Here is a 20353-nt window from a genome sequence, read left to right on the forward strand (position 1 = left end):
TTTTTTTCCACCAACAGCTAACAGCTGTTTTGCCGCAGCCAACTTTGCGTAGTGCAGGTGCATCTGTGTGTGTGTGTGTGAATTTTTCATCAGCGCCGCGGAAAGACGAAAAGTCTTTATAATTTTTTAGTTAATAGGCTATTGAACGATTTAACTGAACGATGGCGTTGCGAGTTCTTGGCGTGACGCAGAATATGCGCACCTTCATGCGGGGCGTTGACATGATCAAGGTAAGTCCAGGCAACCAATATAATGATTACGCTCCCAGGATTTAAATTACGTAATTGTAAACTATTGTGTTTCTGGCTGTGTTATTGGTTAACATTTGTACTTATATGCTCAAATAAACTCATTTTAGCAAGGGGCTTATAAGCCAGCAAGTTATTTTGCAGAATAGCAAAGAATTTTGTTTAAAAAACCCCTTGCAAACACTTTGAGGTTATGTGCATGTTTTACTTAACTTTTGGCTAAAGTTTGCCCCATTTTCCTGATCTTACAGCGCTACAAGTCGGCGGCTACCCTGCAGAAGACCCTACTGAACATCCCCGCCACCCAGGTGACCAAGCTGGACAATGGTCTCCGCGTGGCCAGCGAGGATTCCGGCGCCTCCACCGCCACCGTGGGCCTTTGGATCGATGCGGGCTCGCGTTCCGAGAACGAGAAGAACAACGGAGTGGCCCACTTCCTGGAGCACATGGCCTTCAAGGTGGGAACACCAGCCTTCTCCTCGAAAACCGTATAATCCCTTTTTCACCCTCTTTTAGGGCACTGCCAAACGCTCGCAAACCGACCTGGAACTGGAGGTGGAGAACTTGGGCGCCCACTTGAATGCCTACACCTCTCGGGAGCAGACCGTCTTCTACGCCAAGTGCTTGTCCAAGGATGTGCCCAAGGCCGTCGAAATCCTGGCCGACATCATCCAGAACTCCAAGCTGGGCGAGTCCGAGATTGCTCGCGAGCGTTCTGTGATTCTGCGCGAGATGCAGGAAGTGGAGAGCAACCTGCAGGAGGTGGTCTTTGACCATCTGCATGCCACCGCCTACCAGGGTACTCCCTTGGGCCAGACCATCTTGGGACCCACCAAGAACATTCAGTGCGTGTTTCAATCGACCATTTAAAACAATCACCCTCAACCTATTAAAATTCTATGTTCCTTTAGGTCCATTGGCAAATCCGATCTGACCGACTATATTCAGACCCACTACAAGGCTTCGCGCATCGTTCTGGCCGCCGCCGGCGGTGTCAAGCACGATGAGTTGGTCAAGCTGGCCTGCGGTAGCTTGGGTGGCCTCGAGGCCAGCGTTCTGCCACCGGATGTGACTCCCTGCCGCTTCACCGGCTCCGAAGTGCGCGTGCGCGACGACTCCCTGCCCCTGGCCCATGTGGCCATCGCCGTCGAGGGATGCGGCTGGACCGACCAGGACAACATCCCCCTGATGGTGGCCAACACCCTGGTGGGTGCTTGGGATCGTTCCCAGGGCGGTGGCGCCAACAACGCCTCCAACCTGGCCCGTGCCAGCGCTGAGGACAGTGAGTAAACCTGAGAGACCATGGGGATATGAAAATGAATGGCTCTTTTTCCCCTGCAGATCTATGCCACAGCTTCCAGTCGTTCAACACCTGCTACAAGGACACCGGTCTCTGGGGCATTTACTTCGTATGCGATCCTCTGCAGTGTGAGGTGAGTATTGAATTCTAAAGACTAGGTTTGTGTATAGAAAAGTTGGTTAAATAGTTGTAATAGAAACTATACTTTGGATTAATTTGCAAACATATTGGTTGGCGATTCTATTAAAAATTGATTTATTCGTAATATAGTTTGAAATGAGTTATTAATTAACTAACAAAGAGTACAAAATCATGAAATATTTAACCTACTATGGCAAATCTTGATGACTTTAAAAAACGGATTGTTTCAAATGTTTAATTTAATTATATTTTGTATCGAATTTGGCTAACCTTCTTGCTAACTCCTGCAGGATATGCTGTTCAACGTGCAGACCGAGTGGATGCGCCTGTGCACAATGGTCACCGAGGCCGAGGTTGAGCGCGCCAAGAACCTGCTGAAGACCAACATGCTGCTGCAGCTGGACGGCACCACACCCATCTGCGAGGACATTGGCCGCCAGATCCTGTGCTACAACCGTCGCATCCCACTGCACGAACTGGAGCAGCGCATCGATGCCGTGAGCGTTGGCAACGTGCGTGACGTGGCCATGAAGTACATCTACGATCGGTGCCCGGCCGTCGCTGCCGTGGGTCCCGTTGAGAACCTGCCCGACTACAACAGAATCCGCTCCTCCATGTACTGGCTGAGGGTCTAAGAAGTTTCACCTCCCCACTATTGTTGGACATTGTAGTTTAATTCAAAAGAAAATTTCGCCCGCAGAGGATCAGTAAACCGATAATACCAAAAGTTAAATAACTAGTTGTGGCCCTTTATTGATGTGTGTAGTTAATGGGAATGCCGCTTAGACCCTGTTTCAACTGTGCGGGCTCCGTCTGGCCCAGGGCAGGGTCCAGTCCCTGCCAGGTGCGGTCCTCGAAGGCGAGTCCTGTGTCCGTGGTCATTAGGGACATTTTCGCTTGTGTGGCCAGGGCCAGGGAAGCGGGATCTCCTGCCGTTTCCAGGGAATCGTTAACCACTCCCCTCAGCCTTCCGCTGACCAAGCTGACGTCGTGCTCTGGTATGGCTGCCACATCAAAGGGCAGGAAGCTGCGCCCTTCCGGCAGAAGTTGCTTGAAGTCCGTGACATAGGCTTCGGGATATCTCATGTGCCAGGCGGGATTCAAGGCCATCTCTGCCTCGAAGACGGAAACAATGGGCTTGTAGTACTCCTTGGAGTCGTACATATTGTTGAAGGGGCAACCGATCAGGACAAAGCAATCTATCTCCAGGAAGTTGGCCAACTTGGCGGGATTGATCCTGCCCACGGAAATTAGCTGCGTCTTAATGCCCCTGCCCTTGGCCATTGTTTGAAGGCGGGCCACCACATCTAGGTATCCCTCAGCCGAAAGAGTGGCCACTATCAGGCCTAGGGTTTGTGCATCCTTGCATTTTTCGATATGGAAATAGCGACGCCGGATGAACTGCGCCGTGAGGGGATTCTTGGAGCTGAGACTGGCAGCGGCACCATCGTAGATGTGCCATTGAACAGCGGCTGGAGCGGTCAGGGAAAGATTGGCGAATCGCTGGTTATCGGCGCCGATGAAAATGCAAATCCGCTCGAGGCTGGAATTCTCCTTGGAGGCCGTTGACTCACCCTCAGTGGGCGGAAACAGCTCTAGGATGAGATCCTTCGGCTGCAGGGCCTCAACTAGCTGTGTCTGCAGCTGTTCACCGTGGAGATGTTGGTAGCCAATGTCCAGGTAAATGCACACCTGCCGATCTGTGCACTCCCCACGCAGACTTTCCAGTTTGCTGAGGAGGAGATCCACATCTAGCAGCAACTCTGGATAAAGATAGAGTACCGGCAAGCGGGTGGCTCTGCTGCGGCAGGCATTCCCGAAGTGAATCGCACTGTCCGCATCCACATGGGCAGCGGCAATCTCGTCCACGCAGCAGCTTCCGTAGGTGGTGTCCGCCAGGATGAAGACCTTCACGTCCTCCGGCGCAAGTAGCTCCCTGAGGCCCACACTAATGGCATTGCTGTGGGGCAGATAGTCATCCGGGAATTGCAGGCAAACCTGGGGAGGAAGAGTCCTTAGGGGGAAGTCCCAAAGTAGAGCCAATATACAGACCCTTTTGTAACCATTTTTGCGAACCCAATCGCCACTCGTTCTCCGGTGGTTTTCGTTCCAAATCTCTGCGAGGGTCACCGGCTGCTCCGTCTCCGTCTGCCGCTCCAGGGCGGCCGTGTCCGAGCTGGAGAAAGCCGACGCAGATGTTTCGGATGAGCTCATTTCCAGGCGATTTCTGACAAAGAATTCTTTGTCTGGTTTACAAAATGCAATTAAATAAACAATGCTAAGATAGCGGCAACTAATGAGCTTAGCGTTGATTTAGAAACGTGGAGTGCGGAACACAGAGTGTTGAATGAACACTCGGCCAGGATTATTTTATTTGTGTCTAAATTAATACAGATAAATATTGATAAAAACTGTAATTATTATAAATAAATTATCCTTCAAGTTTAGCAATTGTTAATTTTACTGTTCCATTAAAAACAAAAAAAAAATCTGAATTTCGACGCGTTAAATTGATCATGTAAAAAATCCTACCGATCAGACGACTATATCATATAGCAGCCATAGAAACGATCGGGTAAAATTTGACAAAATTGTTTGTATCTCGTTTGATTTTTGCCAAGTGGCTTTTATACCGTTTGAGCACAAAGTAATTTTATCAAAATCGGGTAATTTCATCAAAACACGATTTTTTGGTTCAACTTATATTTTTAACAGAACATTTTCCTTACAATTCATTTAAACATTGTTCGGGTTTTCTTAAAATAAACTTGATCAATGACAATATGTTCTGGGAAACGCGCCCATTCTTATCAAAGGTTTAAACCTAGTTGACAGTGTGACCATATTAAAGCGTTTGATTGCTTAAACATTTTCTGTTGAGCCACAACACAATATTTAAAAATTCAAATTGTGATTGCTGAAGATTTAAACGAAAATGCATATACGTTTAGTTTAATTTATTTCTTGTGTTTTAACTTTTGGTTGCTAAATCTTACTTCCTTTGCTCTTCCTGCCCATATGATCAGTCCGTTCTTGACCCAAATCTACGTTTTGTAACGCCTACCAACACTTGTTGCTTTCTCCATTTCACCTGCCATCATTTCACCCAAAAAGGGCACTGCCGAAAAAAATGAAAAACCAAAATCTCCGCTGCATCGTGACCAACTGCCATGAGAGTGGCCAGCAGGATAGTAGCTCCATGTTCAAGTTTCCCATAAATCCGGTTATTAGGCTGAAGTGGATGGAGAACATTGGCCTACGGAAAGACATTAATTTGTACAACAGTCGGGTGTGTAGGCGTCATTTTGAGCCGCATTGTTTTGGCAAGGCCAAAGTGTTTTCCTGGGCCCTTCCTACGCTCTTTTTGGGTAAGTGAGCCATGGAAATAACCTTAACTAGCTATTGAAACCATTATCCCCACCCTTTTCAGGTGAAAAAGAGGTAACGCACCAGAGCAGAAAACCCAAAAAGAAAGCCTTTGCTCGCAAATGTAGCGTCAGAAATTGCCTCTCACAATCTCCGCCAGAAAGATTGCACTTCTTTCCCACGGATCCCGAGCTGCGAAAGGAGTGGATGGACATCTGTCGCCTGAAGGTGGACAACAAGTGGCTTTTCATCTGCGGCCGACACTTCCGCCGCAGTTTTCTGCCCAATAGCAAGGGAAATCTCAAAAGGAACGCAATTCCAGAACTACATTTGGGATTGGAGGGTGAAGATCCCCTGGGAAAGGGTATCAACTCTGAGCAATTGCATTCTAAGCGCAGGAAATTGTGTTCTAAAAACGATGATTCTGGCATCGACGAGGAGAACTCAAAGGAGAGTGGATTACTTGAGTCCTGTTTGAACTGCATGAATCTTAAACAGCAGTTGGCAGCTGCTCTCCAGCGAATTCAGCAGCTTGAGGAAGGGCCACAGGCTACCACAGACAGCGACGAGGAGGAAGAGTACATTTTCATGCTTATGAAGTAGATATCAACTTCTCTGCATACCTTAAGGACCTTTATTCTAGTGCATCACCAGTTCCAGTTGAATCAGCCGCCTGTTGGTGTCGTTGGGCAGGCGATATGGCATGGTGGCGGCCATGTTGGACAGGGCTTTGGCTCGCTGCCGGAGCTCTTGCAGCTCGCTCTGGTCCATCGAGCTGCCCACATCCGTTTTCAGCTGCTTATACTGCCGCTGGGCAATGTCCATGGCGGCCACAATAACGTCGGGCAGCACCTTGATCACCTCCCCGCTGAGTCGCTTCACATTGGCCAGACACACATCCACATCGTTCGTCGTGTTGGGCATCAATTGGGTCCGCCGAAGCACCTCCAGTGCGCCACTCAGTTGCCCTTCATGATAGAAGTTAAAGAAGCTAAGCAGGTCCTGCAGCAGCACAAAACTGCTCTTCATTTTGGGCTCCAACTCGATGCTGTCGCTGGCCAGCAGTTGGGAGAATCTCTGGGCCTCCTGGCCGAGGCGCTCCCTTAACGATCCACCAAGCGCGGGCAGATGCACCACCTGGGCCAGCAGAATGCAGATGTGCTTCAGGGCGAGGTTATATTTGCCGGCCATTTCGTAAAGTCGCGCCGAGATCTCAAAGTTGCCGAGTGAGGCCAGTTCGTCGGCCACCAGAGCGGCCATGGTGCGTGTGTCGAACTCCGGGCAGTCGAACTGGCCGAACAAGCCACTGAAAGTGCAAGAGACTTTAACTTAAGACTGATTCAAGTGAAAATAAAGCTTAGCCCTTTACCTGTTAACCTCATCTTGGTCACTCGCCTGCCGCTGGCCGAATATCAGATCGAATATGGTCGTGTCAAAGACTCCACTGTCCACCACCACATCGCACACGCATGACATGAACATGTTCCTGCCCTTGGGATCTTTCAGGCAGCGCAGCGTGTAGTAGTAATGCAACGCCTCCGAGGTGTCCGTGCGCTCGAATCTCTGCACATATTGCCGGATTAGGCGCGTCAGGTTGAGGCGTCGCAGTGGCTGCGGATCCTTAATGTCAATCGATAGCAGTGGCTGGGACACACTGCGCGCACCGCCCAGAAGACCCAGTTCGTGCAGTGCTATGGCCATGTGGACGGCATGGACGCGTGTGTCGTCCCGGCGGGCCAGGAACTCGATGGCTGCCTCAAACTGTCCCGTGAGGGCCAGTGTCTCGAAGTAGAGATGCGGCTGCTGGCCGGCATTGAAGTATTTCTCGCCGTACTTCTCCAGAATCAGCGACTGCAACTTTCCATAGTTGGCGGCGTCGCCGGGCTGTAGCATGGCCAGCCGAATCCACAGAAAGTCGTCAATGGTCTTGGCCACCTCTCCATGAACTTCATTGACATCGCAGCCCAGAAGGATGCAGTAGACGGCCTTCTTGTAGGCATCCGTCGAGTTGCGTATCTTGTTGGCATACTGCAGCTTAAGCTGGTTTTCAATGCGCGAATTTATCTCGCCGGAGATTCGATCAGCCACCAGCTGGGCGAACTCCTCATGGCTACTGCCTGCTTCGCGCAGGAACTCCACCGCCGTTTCGGCCGATCCACAGCGCAATCCGTAGTAGACTAGCGGCCACAACGGCCTTTCGCCCACTGTGTCCACCAGTCCGATGGTCTGCTGGGCACTAAACCGTCGACTCACGTAGGCCAGGACCAATTGATAGCTATTGCTGGCATAGGATCCACCCACCTGGGAGCACATGAACATCCGGTAGCGTCGCTCCAGGTACGATTTGGCGTGGTTAACAAAATCTGGCCGCTGCTGTCGGCTCTTGATGGGATCGCAGTGCAGAGGCTCGCTTATTTGGGTGACGCAGGCCAGCAGGGTCCACATGTCCATCAGTCGAGCGTCACCGAAGCTCTGGGATAGCTGGGCAAACTTCTGCACGAGATTGGGCCGGTTGCTGCCCTTCAGCAGCAGTTCGTTGTAGTGCCGCAGCTCCTGGGCATAGATCAGTTCCAGGGGATCAAGGCAGGACCGCGGTTGGCAGTGCGGATTCAGGATGGTGGGTTCAGGCAGCCGCTGCAGGTCGATAAAATTCTGCGATGGCGCTATCAGTGCGTCCAGTAGACGCGTCTTCTCCTCATTCCAGGCACTGTTCATGCTGGCCCACTTCTGTTTGCTCACAGAGTCGTTGATCTGGGGATGCAGGGAGATGTAAGCTATCGCTGACCTTCGTCTTCCGGTTGCTAACTCACATTCTTGTTGGTGTCCTCGATCACCGAGAGGATGGCGTTCTCGCGCTCGTTCTTCAGAAAGGTGCGCACATCCGTGTCCGCCTTTACGTCCAGTGGCTCGAAAGTTTTTCGGGCACTCAGCGCCTCCAGTTTCTGGTTCAGTTTGGGCAGGTCCACGCCCTTGGATCCCAGCAGTATGTGCCTGAAGAAGATGATATACCATGAGCTCTGGCTTAAATTTAATTGAGACTCGTTTACTCACGCTTGGATCTCTTTGCCGCCGGTTTGGGTGACGCGGGAATGGAGCTCTGTGGTGGCTTGCAGCACCTGCTGAAGCGTCCGCTCCACGGCGGGCAGCTCGCACTCCGCTTTGGCCTCCTTGGTCAGGTTCTGGGCTCGCTGCAGCAGCGCGTTCAGGTCCATTTTTACAAATAAATAAATAATAATTTTTTACACAGAAAACTGCAGCCGCACATTTAGTGTGGCCAGATATTGGCGCCACAACAAATAAAAGTTGGCACTATCGGTGTTGTGACTATCGAACTTTGTGGAGGTACAGTGCTCTCTCTGAACAAAGATTTTGTTTGCTTTCAAACTTAAAAAATATATATAATAATAAGAATTATGCACTAAAAAGCTTAATATTTATGTGTTTTTGGCCTTGCATTCAAAATGTGTTGCTTCTGCTAGAAATCTAATACATATCTAATATATTCTAATTTATTTTGTAAAGTGTACTAATTTGGGTGAGACTTGTAATTTTGTTTTTCTTGTAAGGTTTTTAAGTCCTTCATAATCTATATATCAACAATTTAACATGTCCTTATAAATAATAGGTACATTTTGTATAATTTTGGTAGAATATTGATGCCATTGGTTAAAAAAATGTTTACTGCACAACATTTGTTGGCTATTTACAAATCTTAGGTCACTATATTTTTGTTATCGATAGTTCCGCAGGTTGGACCACTTTCCCATCACTAAAAACGTGCGCGATTTGTTTTCTTTATAATTGGATCCACTTGTTTGCTCACATAGAATGGCTCTTTTAACAGAGAAGCGTCCGAAAAAAAAGCCTGCTCCGGCAGCCGACAGTTCCCCGGAAGAATCAGACGCCGAGGACAGTCAGAATTCCGGCAGCGGTAGCGAGGCGGAGGGCAACGCCGGCTGGGCGGATTCCATCCTGAAGGTACTGAAGACCACCAAGCCGGAGACCCAAAACAAAACCGTGCTAGCTCGTGCCAAAAGCAGCCAAGCAGCAGTGCGGTTCCAGAAAAGCGCGGCCGCAAAGAAGCCAGGATTCGACTTTGAAATCGAGAAAACAGAGGTTAAGGAGGAGGACGATGACGACGAGGATGAGAAGCCAGAGGCCTCTGCGTTGGATGCCACGCTGACCAAACAGCAGCGCAAGAACGTGCCCCTCCAGCTGCGGGTCAAGCCCAGTTTCCGGGACATGGAACGCGAGCGAACGCTTCGCAAAGTGGCCACCCGCGGCGTGGTGCAGTTCTTCAACGCCGTGCGCATCCAGCAGAAGGATCTGCAGCAGCAGCTGGAAGATGCGGGTCCGCTGGACAGCCGGCAGGATGCAGTGCTCAACAATATCAACAAGCGCAAGTTCCTCGATGTTCTGATGAGCGGCAAGCGGGCCAAATCCACAGCCATTGACAATGCCGTTAAGAAAGAGGAGCAAGAAACTGATGAGGATGAGGATGACGACGAGGATGAGGGTTCCAGTGGCAAAAAGAAGTCCGAATGGAATGTGCTGCGCGAGGACTTCATGACCAACAAGAAAATCAAGCACTGGGACGAGGAGAGCGACGATGACGAGAAGGACAACAACGATGCAGCAGATGACAGTGACGATGACGATGCGGAGGATTAGTTTTAGTTACCGAATAAATGTTAGCTTTTCAATTTTAAGATCTTTATTGTAATGGCTTAGTTAATCATCTCTGCCTTCGAGGTCATGTAGATGGCCACGATCAGGCCAAACAGACCGATGGCCGAGCCAAAGATCTCCACGATGAGGATCTTGACAAAGAGTGCCGAGTTGGCTGCATCCGCCAGGGCAGCGCCGGAACCCACAACGCCCACGGCCACGCCGCAGGTCACGTTCACCAGTCCCGCGCAGAGACCTGCGCCGAAGACAGCAAATCCGGTGAACATATTGGTCGCTATCACCGTCCTGTCGGTGATCAGTCGCACGCAGCTGTACTGCTGCACACTTCCGGAGAGCAGGATGGCTGTGATCAGGCCGTAGATGGCCACCGCCTCGCAGAAAATGACCGAGATCAGGTTCTTGGTCTTGATGCGGGGCGATCGTACTCCACCGCCCGCCACGCTGCAGCCAATCATGTAAATCCCAATGGCAGCGCCCAGAACAGACAGGGCGCAGGCGAGAAATATTCCCAGTCCCGACCACAGAAAGGGATTCGAGGTGTACAGGAACCAGCCGATGCCCATCCGCTCACCCATTCCGGTCATCACGTTGGCCAGGACTATGCCAATCACTCCCAAAGTGGCGGCACCAGCCAGGAACAGCACGAAAAAGACTCCGAAATGCATTACTTCAACTCGCTTTTTGAATAATTAAAAATTGGCGAAAGCAACTTTTTTTTTTGTTGATTCAGTTAGACAAAAATTATTCGATTGCTTGATTTAAAATTCAAAATCAATCACTTGGCGTTGGAGAATTATATTTTTCAGATCAATTGTTGTTATTGCAACTCGAGTGCAGTAAAAGGCTTTGGCAATACTAAATACTTAAAAATTGGATTTAGAAACCATAAAAAAAGTGATCATATTTGGATAAAATCATCTTACATTGGAATTTCAAAGTTATAACATCCAAAATATAGAATGACAACTCCGATTTCTTAGGCACTTGATCCCTTAAGCCAAATAAAATCAAGCTTTTGAAAATACATCGCTGTATTTAGTTAGTAGATGAAATGATTACATAAGAACTTATGTATGTGGGCATCAGTTCGTGAAAGTAGAGAAACAATCGCAGTTTAACGATTTGACTTGGCCACGCGCTCCAGTTCGTCCTTCTTCTTGATGGCATACGAATTGGAAGATCCCTTGGCAGCGTTTATCAGCTCATCGGCCAGACACTCGGCCACCGTTTTGATATTACGGAAAGCTGCTTCACGGGCTCCAGTGCAAATTAGCCAAATTGCCTATAAATAGAGATTAAAATACCATTTCAATAGAATATCTTTCGAATTTTCTTACTAAAGAACTGTATGTCAAATATTTACAATCACAATCTTTAACAGTTAGGGTTAAAATAAACTAAATTAACAAAATGTTTAATGGTAATGTGTGAAAATTTAAAATCATTATTATTCATGTGCTTGTAAAAAGATTTGCGGAAATTAAGGGCTAATCAAAGAACATATTTTAGTGATAGGTTTAGGTGGTAAGCCATACAATTTAAAAAAGATTAAAATATAAAACTGGTTAATCAGTGTTAAAACCCTGATTTAAGGATGTTATTAACTTATTGGTAATATTTTAAAGATTTAATTTAAAGTATATAACATTTCTTTAAAAAATGCTTGGCCTGTGCTAAGTTGTCATAGCATTATTTAATTTCGTATTTTTTTTTAAACTGATCACCAAAGAGTAATTATTTTAAATGTGATTAGCTGTTGTTTGTCAGATTAAACAAATTTAAGTTGTTAAGGATTAAAAATAAAAAAATCACTCTGAATATTTATTTATACGCAACTAACATTTGAATATTGTACTGCATTTGTTTTTCAAAGGTAACAACATAAAAATCAATTTGCATATTTAAATAACAACAACAAAAGGAATAAAGGAACAATAAAAAGTTGTATGAAACTCTATAGTATTGTCATAGACTTTAAAAATGTTTTTTTTTGCCCCGATGGGTCAATTAGTTTTATGACTATAGGATGGGTTATATAACCTTCCTTGCCAGTTTGTTTCTGTAGGTATACAATATATATTCACCTGATTAACGCGTCTCAAGGGCGACACATCGACGGCCTGACGACGCACGGTGCCGGCGCGTCCAATGCGCGTGGAGTCCTCCCGCGGACCGGAGTTGACGATGGCGTTGACCGTGACCTGGAGCGGGTTCTCCGAGGTCAGCAGGTGGATGATCTCGAAGGCGTGCTTGACGATGCGGCAGGCGAGGAGCTTCTTGCCGTTGCTGCGGCCCTTCATCATCAGACCACTGGTGAGGCGCTCCACAATGGGGCACTGGGCCTTGCGGAACCGCTTGGCCGCGTAGCGTCCTGCCGAGTGCGGCAGGTAGCGGGCGAACTTCTCCTTGACGGCGATGTAGTCCTGCAGCGAGATGTCGCTGATCGAGATGTCGTCGCAGGCCCAGCGGCCAAAGAGCTTGATTTCCGGCCACTCGGTGGCCTGCTGGGCGGGCATTGTGGTCGCACCCTCATCCTCCCAGACCTCCTCGTCCTGCGGCTGTGGCGGCAGTTGACCCGCCTCCTGGTTGTTGGACTCCACCACCTCCTCAGACATTTTGGGCCACTAAAATCAAGCTGGAACTCAGAAAAACGTGCGACTTGAAAAGCGTTTCTCGCCGAAAGAAAGAGGATGCGAAAGAAAATGGAGAACGTCACTTTGAAAATGGCCGCCAAATGCAACTCTGTGGCGCGGGGCTGCCAACTTCTTCGCTTCTTTCGGGCGGGAATTCAAATTAAAAGCTTGCTTTTGCTTCTTATTTATTTGATGCAATCCGTAATTTTAATCTACTTATTATAATGTATCTCCGCGTGTTTTTATTATTTGTGTCGATTACAGTCCAATATATTTTATTTATTTATTTGTTCACGTCCCTTTATATTTATTTTATAAAATGTATTTAATATTTTTTCTATGTAGCTGAGAAACTATTAAAGTTACACTTGCTTTCCGAAAGGCAAGGCGATCGCGAATGAACCTTTGTGCGAAATTTAAAGTGATTTAAGCCAAGTCATCATATTTATGTAATTATATGTGAGTATGTATGACCGATTGAATACACACATGCTGCAGTAGCCTAAGTTTCATTAAATGCTGACACAACCAAAGATCACCAGTTTATGGTTTTGGCACCATGAATGTTTACATGCTTATGTATTTATCCGGGTGGTTATGCCACACCCACGGCTGAAGCTGAGTTTTTCGTAAAGTGTATCGGATCGGACTAATATAATCCAAATATTGTTTTAGTATCTTCTGAGAAATTGTCTAAAATCAAAACATCCTTGGGTAGGATAACTGCAAAAGGCATTACAATATGAACGTTTTCAATAAGTGCTCAGAATAAGCAGTTCACTCACTCATATAATCTTGATAAAACACATAGATGATATATATAATATATATATATGTACGTATGATGTATGTAATTTACTCAACCATTTAGCGCGTGCTTCTGATAAGCCATCGTCGTAGTTATTCTCTCACACTGATTGATAAACAATACGTATATTTTTTATTATTTGTTTTAATATGGAATACTTTCTATAATAATAATAATGCATCTTTCTACAACTTCTGCCTTGAACAGTAGCCTGAAATATACAAGTTTTTCGTTTTGTGGTAGTTAATATAATACATTCTCAATTAGCCGTTGAAGAGCCAGGGTATAAACAAACATAACAAACTACTTAAAATCATAAACGGACACACACACACGTTGTCTTTCGTTCGGCAAAATAATTATATAAACAAATCGCCGTCGTTTTCACACCGAGCACACTTCACAATCGATTTAATGATGCTGGTGACTGCAAAGTGTGCGAGGCGTGAGAACCAACTGCTAACTTAACCAACTATCAACTTAATAAGTAACTAAAGTCCCAGTTTAAAGCGTTTCGGCTGATCGGATTTCGGTTTATGGGTAGTCTCCTGCAAGCTGTAACTGCATGTAACGAGTTGTAATTTCCAAAAAAATATGCAAACACTGTTGTTATGCGTGCTTGATTCGGGATGGGGAATGCCTTGATGACTGATGTTCTTCGTAGTGATTGGGATGGCGAAGGCTGCGGGAGAAGAGAGAGAATTAAATAGGTATTTCAAATAAAGCTTAGGTGGAAACCATAGCTCTTAAGGCTGGACTCATAAGTAGAGTTGATTTGGCAATCCCTACACATCTAAATATTTTCTGCCTCAATCCAATAAATACTATCTAGCAGATTGACTTCAATTAACAATTTGTATTTTATTTTCCTAATGCTTTACTATTTTATAAAAAATGTAAATTGTCAGCTTTTAAAAGTAATGTATAAACACTATTCCAATTAGAAAATAACATTATGAAAACACATTCATTTTAATGACAATTGTCTCCCAATCACTATTTTGTTAAGAATTTTATACTTATACGGTCTTTCATTGCTTTGTATTGTACTGATTTTTCGAAAAACAATCAATAATGGGTAATTTAAACTGTAATTCTTTCTACAATTGAATTATTTTTCATGTTTATACATAGCTAAAGGCATCTTTTTAAACATGTAACTCACTTATGTCTTACAAAGTAATAATGTTAGCAAGCTGAGCTTGGCCATAAATGAAAGAATTTTCCATAAATCTAAAACTAAACGAAAATGCAAAGCAAATAACGAAATCTTGAAGTGCAACAAAAAATAATGTGTGCCAGTGGAATTCCTTGCCAGAGCTATTATCTTGACCTTCGCTGTTGGGCGATGATTCACGCACTTACACTGGATGGCTGGCGAATGTGCCTATTCCTTGTCGCCCATCTTGGACTTGGAGGTCATGTAGATGCCCACGATGAGGCCGAACAGACCGATGGCCGAGCCGAAGATCTCCACAATGAGAATCTTCACGAACAGGGCGGCATTGGCGGCGTCCGCAAGGGCGGCTCCCGATCCCACGATGCCCACAGCGATGCCACAGAAGAGGTTGACCAGGCCGACGGCCAGGCCGGCGCCGAAGATGAGGTAGCCGGAGAACCAGTTAGTGTTCTGGATGGCAGGCTGCGACAAGGCCGTCTCCATCGAGAACTGCTCCAGCTGGCCGGACAGCACGATGGCGGTGATCAGGCCGTAGATGGCTACCGCCTCGCAGAAGATGACCGAGATCAGATTCTTGGTCTTGATGCGGGGCGCCTTTACGCCTCCGCCCACGATGCTGGTGCCCGTAGTGTGGATGCCAAGGGCGGCGCCCACCACGGACAGCGAGACGGACAGTCCGATGCCGAGGCAGGCCCACATGTACGGGTTCGAGGAGGTCAGGAACCAGCCCACGCTCACCCGCTCGCCCTTGCCCGTCATCACGAAGTACAGGATCAGGATGGTGGCCACGGCGAGGAAGAGATACAGGAACGTTTGGGTCACCACGGTGCGTATTTGGGCCGCCATCTTGCTATTTCTTCACTTTCTGCGAAACGAGGGAGTGTTAGCACGTCCGGATTTTCAACTTTTCCAGCTGACACTCACCGAATTGCAGGCGTAATTGTATTTTCTGTCGCCAGGTGACTGCTCCGTGCGAAAAAAGAATCCACAATCACATGACGTACATTTTCTCTATCATATGCTATCGAATAATCACGCCATTCGATAAGTGCGATAACACAACAGTGCGCAGCGATGCCCAGCTGGCTTTTTCGTAGCTTAATCGTAAAATACATTTTAATAGTAGCTATGACGTTGATTAGTTATTAGTTATTATTAATACTTAATATTAATAATTTTTAATCAACGAAGTTAATGGTGTTGGTTTCTTTTTTGAGAACTTATTGGTAACGTTCGAAATTACGTACATTTCAAATATATTTTGTTCCTTAGGGAGGTGTTCTGGTCTAGAAGTAAGATGAAATAAATGAAAAACAAGTTGAGAATAAATTAAATACAGGCCGGTGGTATGGAGTCTGCAAAAAAACGGTGCGTCCTGGTTGACATGATTTCAACTCTTGTTGAGATCTGAAACAAAAAAATCAAACAAATTCCTCATTAATGAAAATGTTTCTTTCGGGTTGACCGCTAAAAAAAAAGAAAGTACGCTATAGTTGAGTTCCACGGCTGTAAGATAACAGTGGGTGGCGTTCAAAGGTTCAAAGAGAAGGCGCTCACTGGGTACCAAGACACGAACCACAATGTGAAATTCCATCCATGACAATAACCCAATGAAAAAATGTCATTTTCGACTTTTTAATTAATAGAGGATGTGCCAAAATGCACTTAATTTTAATAAAAAGGCCAATATTTATACCCTTGCCGTGTTTCTACGGGGTCGCGACCAAGCCTGCGAGTTAGGGAGTCATGGAATTAAAAGCCGAGACACCATCCCTAGCAGAGGACTTGAAGCAAAGATGGGCACCGATAACTTTTTGACTCTATCGGGATAATATCACTCCATTTAGGCTTCGATACATTTTTAAATGTTGGCGGTTAAGTTGCCCTAAAAAAATTAAACTACTTATAATAATACATATTTTATTAAGCTTTTGCATTCTTAAGAACTAATTGATATTATTGAATGATATTATTGAATTAATATTGTAACCATTCAAAAACTATATTTTACTTTCTGTATCAAATATTTTATAAGTTTTCTAAAGAGCCAATATCTTTAAAATGTACATAACAATGAAAAGTTGATTACTTTTTTATAGACTCGTCAAATGCCATATCATATATATATTTTTATTGGCAGTGGACACTTAAAGTGGCTGTCTTTCTTTAAATGCAATTTTCTTGTTTTTTACTTGGCTGGAAGAGATTTATTCTCTTTTAGTAGTAAATATTTGGGACTGAGATAAGAAATATTTTTATTTTCGCTCATTAAATTGTCCCATATAAATGGCATATCCCTTGTTTGTTTTCATTTGCTTTTGTTTTTTGTATGCATATCAGCAGTCGGAGGCCTTTTTGCAGTTCAGTGGCCACCGCTCGAGAAATTTGGCCCACGCGTGGAAAAATGTCCTGCCGGCAGCGACTTTTCCGGCTCATTGAATTGGTCGGGGGAGCTCGAGCCAGGTCAAGATTTCGCTCTGGATGGGAGCACGTTTAACAGCAACCACGTGACGGGAGCGTAATCTAAAGCCACATCATCATTAAATATTTACACTACATTATAATTCCTGTTCTTTTGCTGCGCGGCGCGTGTCTCATACAAGTCTGCACTGCACAAAAAAACTTGTTACTCTCAATATTTGGGGATTATAAATTCCTTACAAATTTTCTTAATCGCTATTTAAATTGTATTTGTTTTTATTTTAGATACAACATTTTACAGTTTTTTCTTCCTAAGAGCTACAGACATTTTCAATTTTTCCGCCGGTACTTCATAGTAAGACTCTTATAACTGTAAAATGGGCATAGAAAAACGAACTCTTTTTGTAATTATTATGCTTTGGCATATATTTTTTTCAAGTGTAAATCAAGTCAGATAAAAAGAGCGACCAGAGGGCTTGAGGGGAACAAATGACTTACAAGAAACGGAAGAAGAAAGAGTCGGCGCAGGCGACACAACCGCAACATTCAATTAAACGTAATGTGTTGTTTGTTGTCCCTTGAAGGACAGGTTGGGCTGATCCACCTTCGGTCCCCACCCCTTTTTCAACGCCTCACACCTCCGCCCAGGATAATAAATGTAAACTTTTCACTTGAAAAATTCACGATGTGCATAAAGAACAAATAAAATGAGATGTCTACGGATAAGGGAGAATTACTATGGGTCTGGGTCAAGTCAAATATCACAAGAGAAATCCATTAACCTCCGTCTTTCTTCTCCTTGAGTAACTTTTGCGAGCGGCTTATCTTTAGCTTTTTATTTTTAGCGAAGTAGAAGAGAAATGGGGAATATTAAGTCGACCTCAATTAGAAGCGTACTTCGTCTGATTAAATTGTACTGGGCTTTGTGATCGTTTCGTTTTGAGCATCTCTTATAGTAAGACACGTGTAACTCGTAACTTTAGTTTATTTTTTTTTATGTTGGTTATGTTAAAACATAGTTGATTTTCTATACATAAAATACCAATGATAATGATTAGATCCATTAAAAGGTTGCCAAGTTTAAGGTCGCTCTTTCTGCAAGAAGGCAACACTTTTGTGCCGCTTGACTGCGGAAAAACACAACAATAAAGCATATGCATAGGCACACCTTTTGTTCACCTGCCACCACTTGGCAACAACAACAACTGCAGAATGAATTGTGGCAACAGAGTTTAGTTTTCTATAGACCGGAAGTTGGCCGGGCATATAAAAGGCCTTCCGCTGCTTTCCGGTGAAATGTTGCATTTCAAGCATGCCCCAGACATGAGCACCTAACAATATGCAAAGCAGCAACCTCAACAGCCATGCATCCACAGTTCCAGAAGCGTCTGAAGTAGCCCCAGGCACAATGAACTTCAAAAGAATGCTGAATTCCGACAGCCGGGCTGAGACTTCTGGAAGGCTAATTCTGAGAGTCCTTCAAGAAAATATCTACTCACGAAAGAGACTCAGGAATAACTATGCATTGGGTAGTTAAAAACTTTTTATACGCTTGCAGAGGGTATTATAATTTCAGTCAGAAGTATGCAACGCAGTGGAGGAGACATTTCCGATCCTATAAAGTATATATATTCTTAATCAGCATCTGTCCGTCCGTCTGCCCGTCCGTTTCTACGCAAACTACATAGTCTCTCAGTTTTAAAGCTATCTGCATGAATCTTTTCCAAAAGCTGTTTTTCTATTGCAGGTAGTACATAAATCGGAATGAGCCGGATCTGGAAAAAAAATTATAAGTTTGCTGTTTCTTAATTTGTTTTTTATTTCTTCGACATGTAGTAATGGTTAAATATTTCAGAATTATGGTATTATGGTTAAATATTTCAGAATTATGGTATTTTTTTTAAGGTCTTTAATTTATAAAACTTAATTTTTACTGGTTATACTAAAACAGACGAAATAGTCGTTAAGTGTTTAAGTTGTTTAACTTGTTTTTATAGATTTTAAAAATGTTATCTTAAAAGTGAGAGTTATAAATAATTTCTCAATGCTTTTGTTGTACTTCCCAGCTAAAATTTTTCTGTTTTCAGGCAGGGAACTAATATTTACTTGCTTGAGAATGCGGACGTGGTTTTGAGCGAGAGTCCGGCACAAAAGGGTGGTCAGAATTGATTTTCTTGTTTAGACATTTGGGCCGATTTGGTAAGCGTTGGTCAAAGTTCAAAGGGAGGAATAAAGCCAGTTGGTGCAGGTGAAAAGTAGGTGGAGTGGTGGTGAGGAGGACAAATCCGGCAGCAGAGCAAACGGTCATCTTGGAGCTTCAGTCCCTAGCTTTTGATAAAGCGGGACCATCTGAGGTTAAGTAAGCCTACTCCTCCTCTGTTCACTCTAATCTTATTTATTTGTTTGGTTATCCCGGAAGGCTGAAGCCAAGCGAATTCTCCTTTAACCGGTCTTGATTTTTATTTTTGTTTCGGCTGGTCTTTAACTGCTTGTATGAACAAATTCCATTGCTTTTATTTTAACTCGTCCTAAGTGGCCGCCTGACTTCAATTTAATGTACTGTATTGTAATGTTTATCCGTAACTTATGCAAATGAAATGGCAATTCAATGCAATTTAACAGGCCGATTGATTTTTTGCACTCTTTTTATTTATTTTTTGCTGTTTTTACACGTGGCAAGTGCGGTGAGCTAATGAAATGCAGTTCATTGTATATATCAAGTTACGGGCATTTATCGACGAACAGGATGAAAGAACACTTCATAAAATGTTTCAAACATATGGTGAAAATTGTATTTACTTTTCCCTTTTACATATTTTTATGGTAATTGTACATACAATACAATAAATAGCTACAATGATAGGTATATCTGCTTAGTTCTTTCATTTGTAAAGATATTTTTAATATTTAGTGTTGATTATTTAGGGAAACATGACCATATGACGATAAATATGACCATAAATATGACCATTCCTTTGAACAAAACTAAATTATATTTGTAATAACCGGAATTTAAAAATATTTCTGCTTTAAAATATCCTCGTAATTTAAATTACCTCATGGCCTATCAGGAAGTCCGTATTTTTTAGGTCTCCAACAAAACTGGCAATTTGCAATAAAACACTGTCAGAAATATTATATATATTTTTGTGCGCCCATCTTCGCTTTGCTCTTCATTTATTTCATTAACTACAAAGGAGTTGAATTAAGGGGACAGGGGTTTTTCCTCAGTTCAGTTAACTCCACTCGCACTGCTAAACAAAAACCCGCTACAGGCACTTGGCCAAAAGTGACAAATTGTTTCAATTCAACAAAAGGCAAAGGAGGCAAAACAGCGAAATGAGTAAGATGCTAAAAGCACAAAAAAACAATAAAGCCTGCACAATAATGGCCTAGACCAAAGATAAGGGGTGAAGAGAGGAGGAGTTTGGATGGAACTAAGCTTTATAGCCCTTTTCTGGTTTGGTCCCTCGCAGTTTGTACACCAAAAAAAAAATTATGGCATGTTCTACACTATAAACTGGTATTTGGAATGGTAAAATAAAATATTTTACGAATTTTCATTTT

General features: G+C 44.3%; 8 protein-coding genes across 10 annotated transcripts; 3 read left to right on the forward strand and 5 right to left on the reverse strand.

The window, feature by feature from the left end:
* Positions 1-43: 43 nt before the first annotated feature.
* Positions 44-2422, forward strand: LOC108135013 (mitochondrial-processing peptidase subunit beta). The gene is made up of 6 exons (XM_017255548.2): positions 44-230; positions 500-706; positions 765-1093; positions 1160-1530; positions 1590-1681; positions 1980-2422. The coding sequence occupies exons 1-6, from the start codon at positions 162-164 to the stop codon at positions 2322-2324; spliced, it is 1413 nt and encodes a 470-aa protein (XP_017111037.1). The 5' UTR covers positions 44-161; the 3' UTR covers positions 2325-2422.
* LOC108135024 (2-(3-amino-3-carboxypropyl)histidine synthase subunit 2) lies at positions 2418-3960 on the reverse strand. The gene is made up of 2 exons (XM_017255559.2): positions 3742-3960; positions 2418-3687 (listed from the first exon to the last, which is right to left on the reverse strand). The coding sequence occupies exons 1-2, from the start codon at positions 3901-3903 to the stop codon at positions 2440-2442; spliced, it is 1410 nt and encodes a 469-aa protein (XP_017111048.1). The 5' UTR covers positions 3904-3960; the 3' UTR covers positions 2418-2439.
* Positions 3961-4518: 558 nt separating this feature from the next.
* Positions 4519-8336, reverse strand: LOC108135649 (nuclear pore complex protein Nup93-1). Of its 2 annotated transcripts, XM_017256489.2 has the most exons (5): positions 8107-8336; positions 7866-8046; positions 6425-7806; positions 5679-6361; positions 4519-4945 (listed from the first exon to the last, which is right to left on the reverse strand). In XM_017256489.2, the coding sequence occupies exons 1-4, from the start codon at positions 8265-8267 to the stop codon at positions 5695-5697; spliced, it is 2391 nt and encodes a 796-aa protein (XP_017111978.1). In that variant the 5' UTR covers positions 8268-8336; the 3' UTR covers positions 4519-4945; positions 5679-5694. The 2 variants fall into 2 exon arrangements, with proteins under 2 accessions (XP_017111978.1, XP_017111969.1); XM_017256480.2 differs by lacking the exon at positions 4519-4945 and having other exon boundaries at positions 5676-6361.
* Positions 4817-5658, forward strand: LOC108135664. Its single transcript, XM_017256501.2, has 2 exons — positions 4817-5057; positions 5120-5658. Exons 1-2 carry the CDS (start codon positions 4820-4822, stop codon positions 5656-5658), a joined length of 777 nt encoding a protein of 258 aa, XP_017111990.1. The 5' UTR covers positions 4817-4819.
* A 481-nt stretch (positions 8337-8817) lies between the features above and the next one.
* Positions 8818-9764, forward strand: LOC108136015 (RRP15-like protein). Its single transcript, XM_017256945.2, has one exon. It carries the CDS (start codon positions 8884-8886, stop codon positions 9724-9726), a length of 843 nt encoding a protein of 280 aa, XP_017112434.1. The 5' UTR covers positions 8818-8883; the 3' UTR covers positions 9727-9764.
* On the reverse strand, positions 9722-10474 carry LOC108136024 (V-type proton ATPase 21 kDa proteolipid subunit). The gene has a single exon (XM_017256958.2). It carries the CDS (start codon positions 10407-10409, stop codon positions 9783-9785), a length of 627 nt encoding a protein of 208 aa, XP_017112447.1. The 5' UTR covers positions 10410-10474; the 3' UTR covers positions 9722-9782.
* Positions 10475-10757: 283 nt separating this feature from the next.
* On the reverse strand, positions 10758-12440 carry LOC108135396 (40S ribosomal protein S5b). The gene is made up of 2 exons (XM_017256098.2): positions 11829-12440; positions 10758-11026 (listed from the first exon to the last, which is right to left on the reverse strand). The coding sequence occupies exons 1-2, from the start codon at positions 12357-12359 to the stop codon at positions 10859-10861; spliced, it is 699 nt and encodes a 232-aa protein (XP_017111587.1). The 5' UTR covers positions 12360-12440; the 3' UTR covers positions 10758-10858.
* An 871-nt stretch (positions 12441-13311) lies between these two features.
* On the reverse strand, positions 13312-15412 carry LOC108135406 (V-type proton ATPase 21 kDa proteolipid subunit). 2 transcript variants are annotated; one of them, XM_017256107.2, is made up of 3 exons: positions 15290-15412; positions 14551-15230; positions 13312-13867 (listed from the first exon to the last, which is right to left on the reverse strand). In XM_017256107.2, the coding sequence occupies exon 2, from the start codon at positions 15209-15211 to the stop codon at positions 14573-14575; it is 639 nt and encodes a 212-aa protein (XP_017111596.1). In that variant the 5' UTR covers positions 15212-15230; positions 15290-15412; the 3' UTR covers positions 13312-13867; positions 14551-14572. The 2 variants fall into 2 exon arrangements, with proteins under 2 accessions (XP_017111596.1, XP_017111605.1); XM_017256116.2 differs by having other exon boundaries at positions 14547-15230.
* Positions 15413-20353: the final 4941 nt, after the last annotated feature.

Source organism: Drosophila elegans, unplaced genomic scaffold (genome assembly GCF_018152505.1).
Source record: "Drosophila elegans isolate 14027-0461.03 unplaced genomic scaffold, ASM1815250v1 contig_476, whole genome shotgun sequence".
NCBI lineage: Eukaryota > Metazoa > Arthropoda > Insecta > Diptera > Drosophilidae > Drosophila > Drosophila elegans.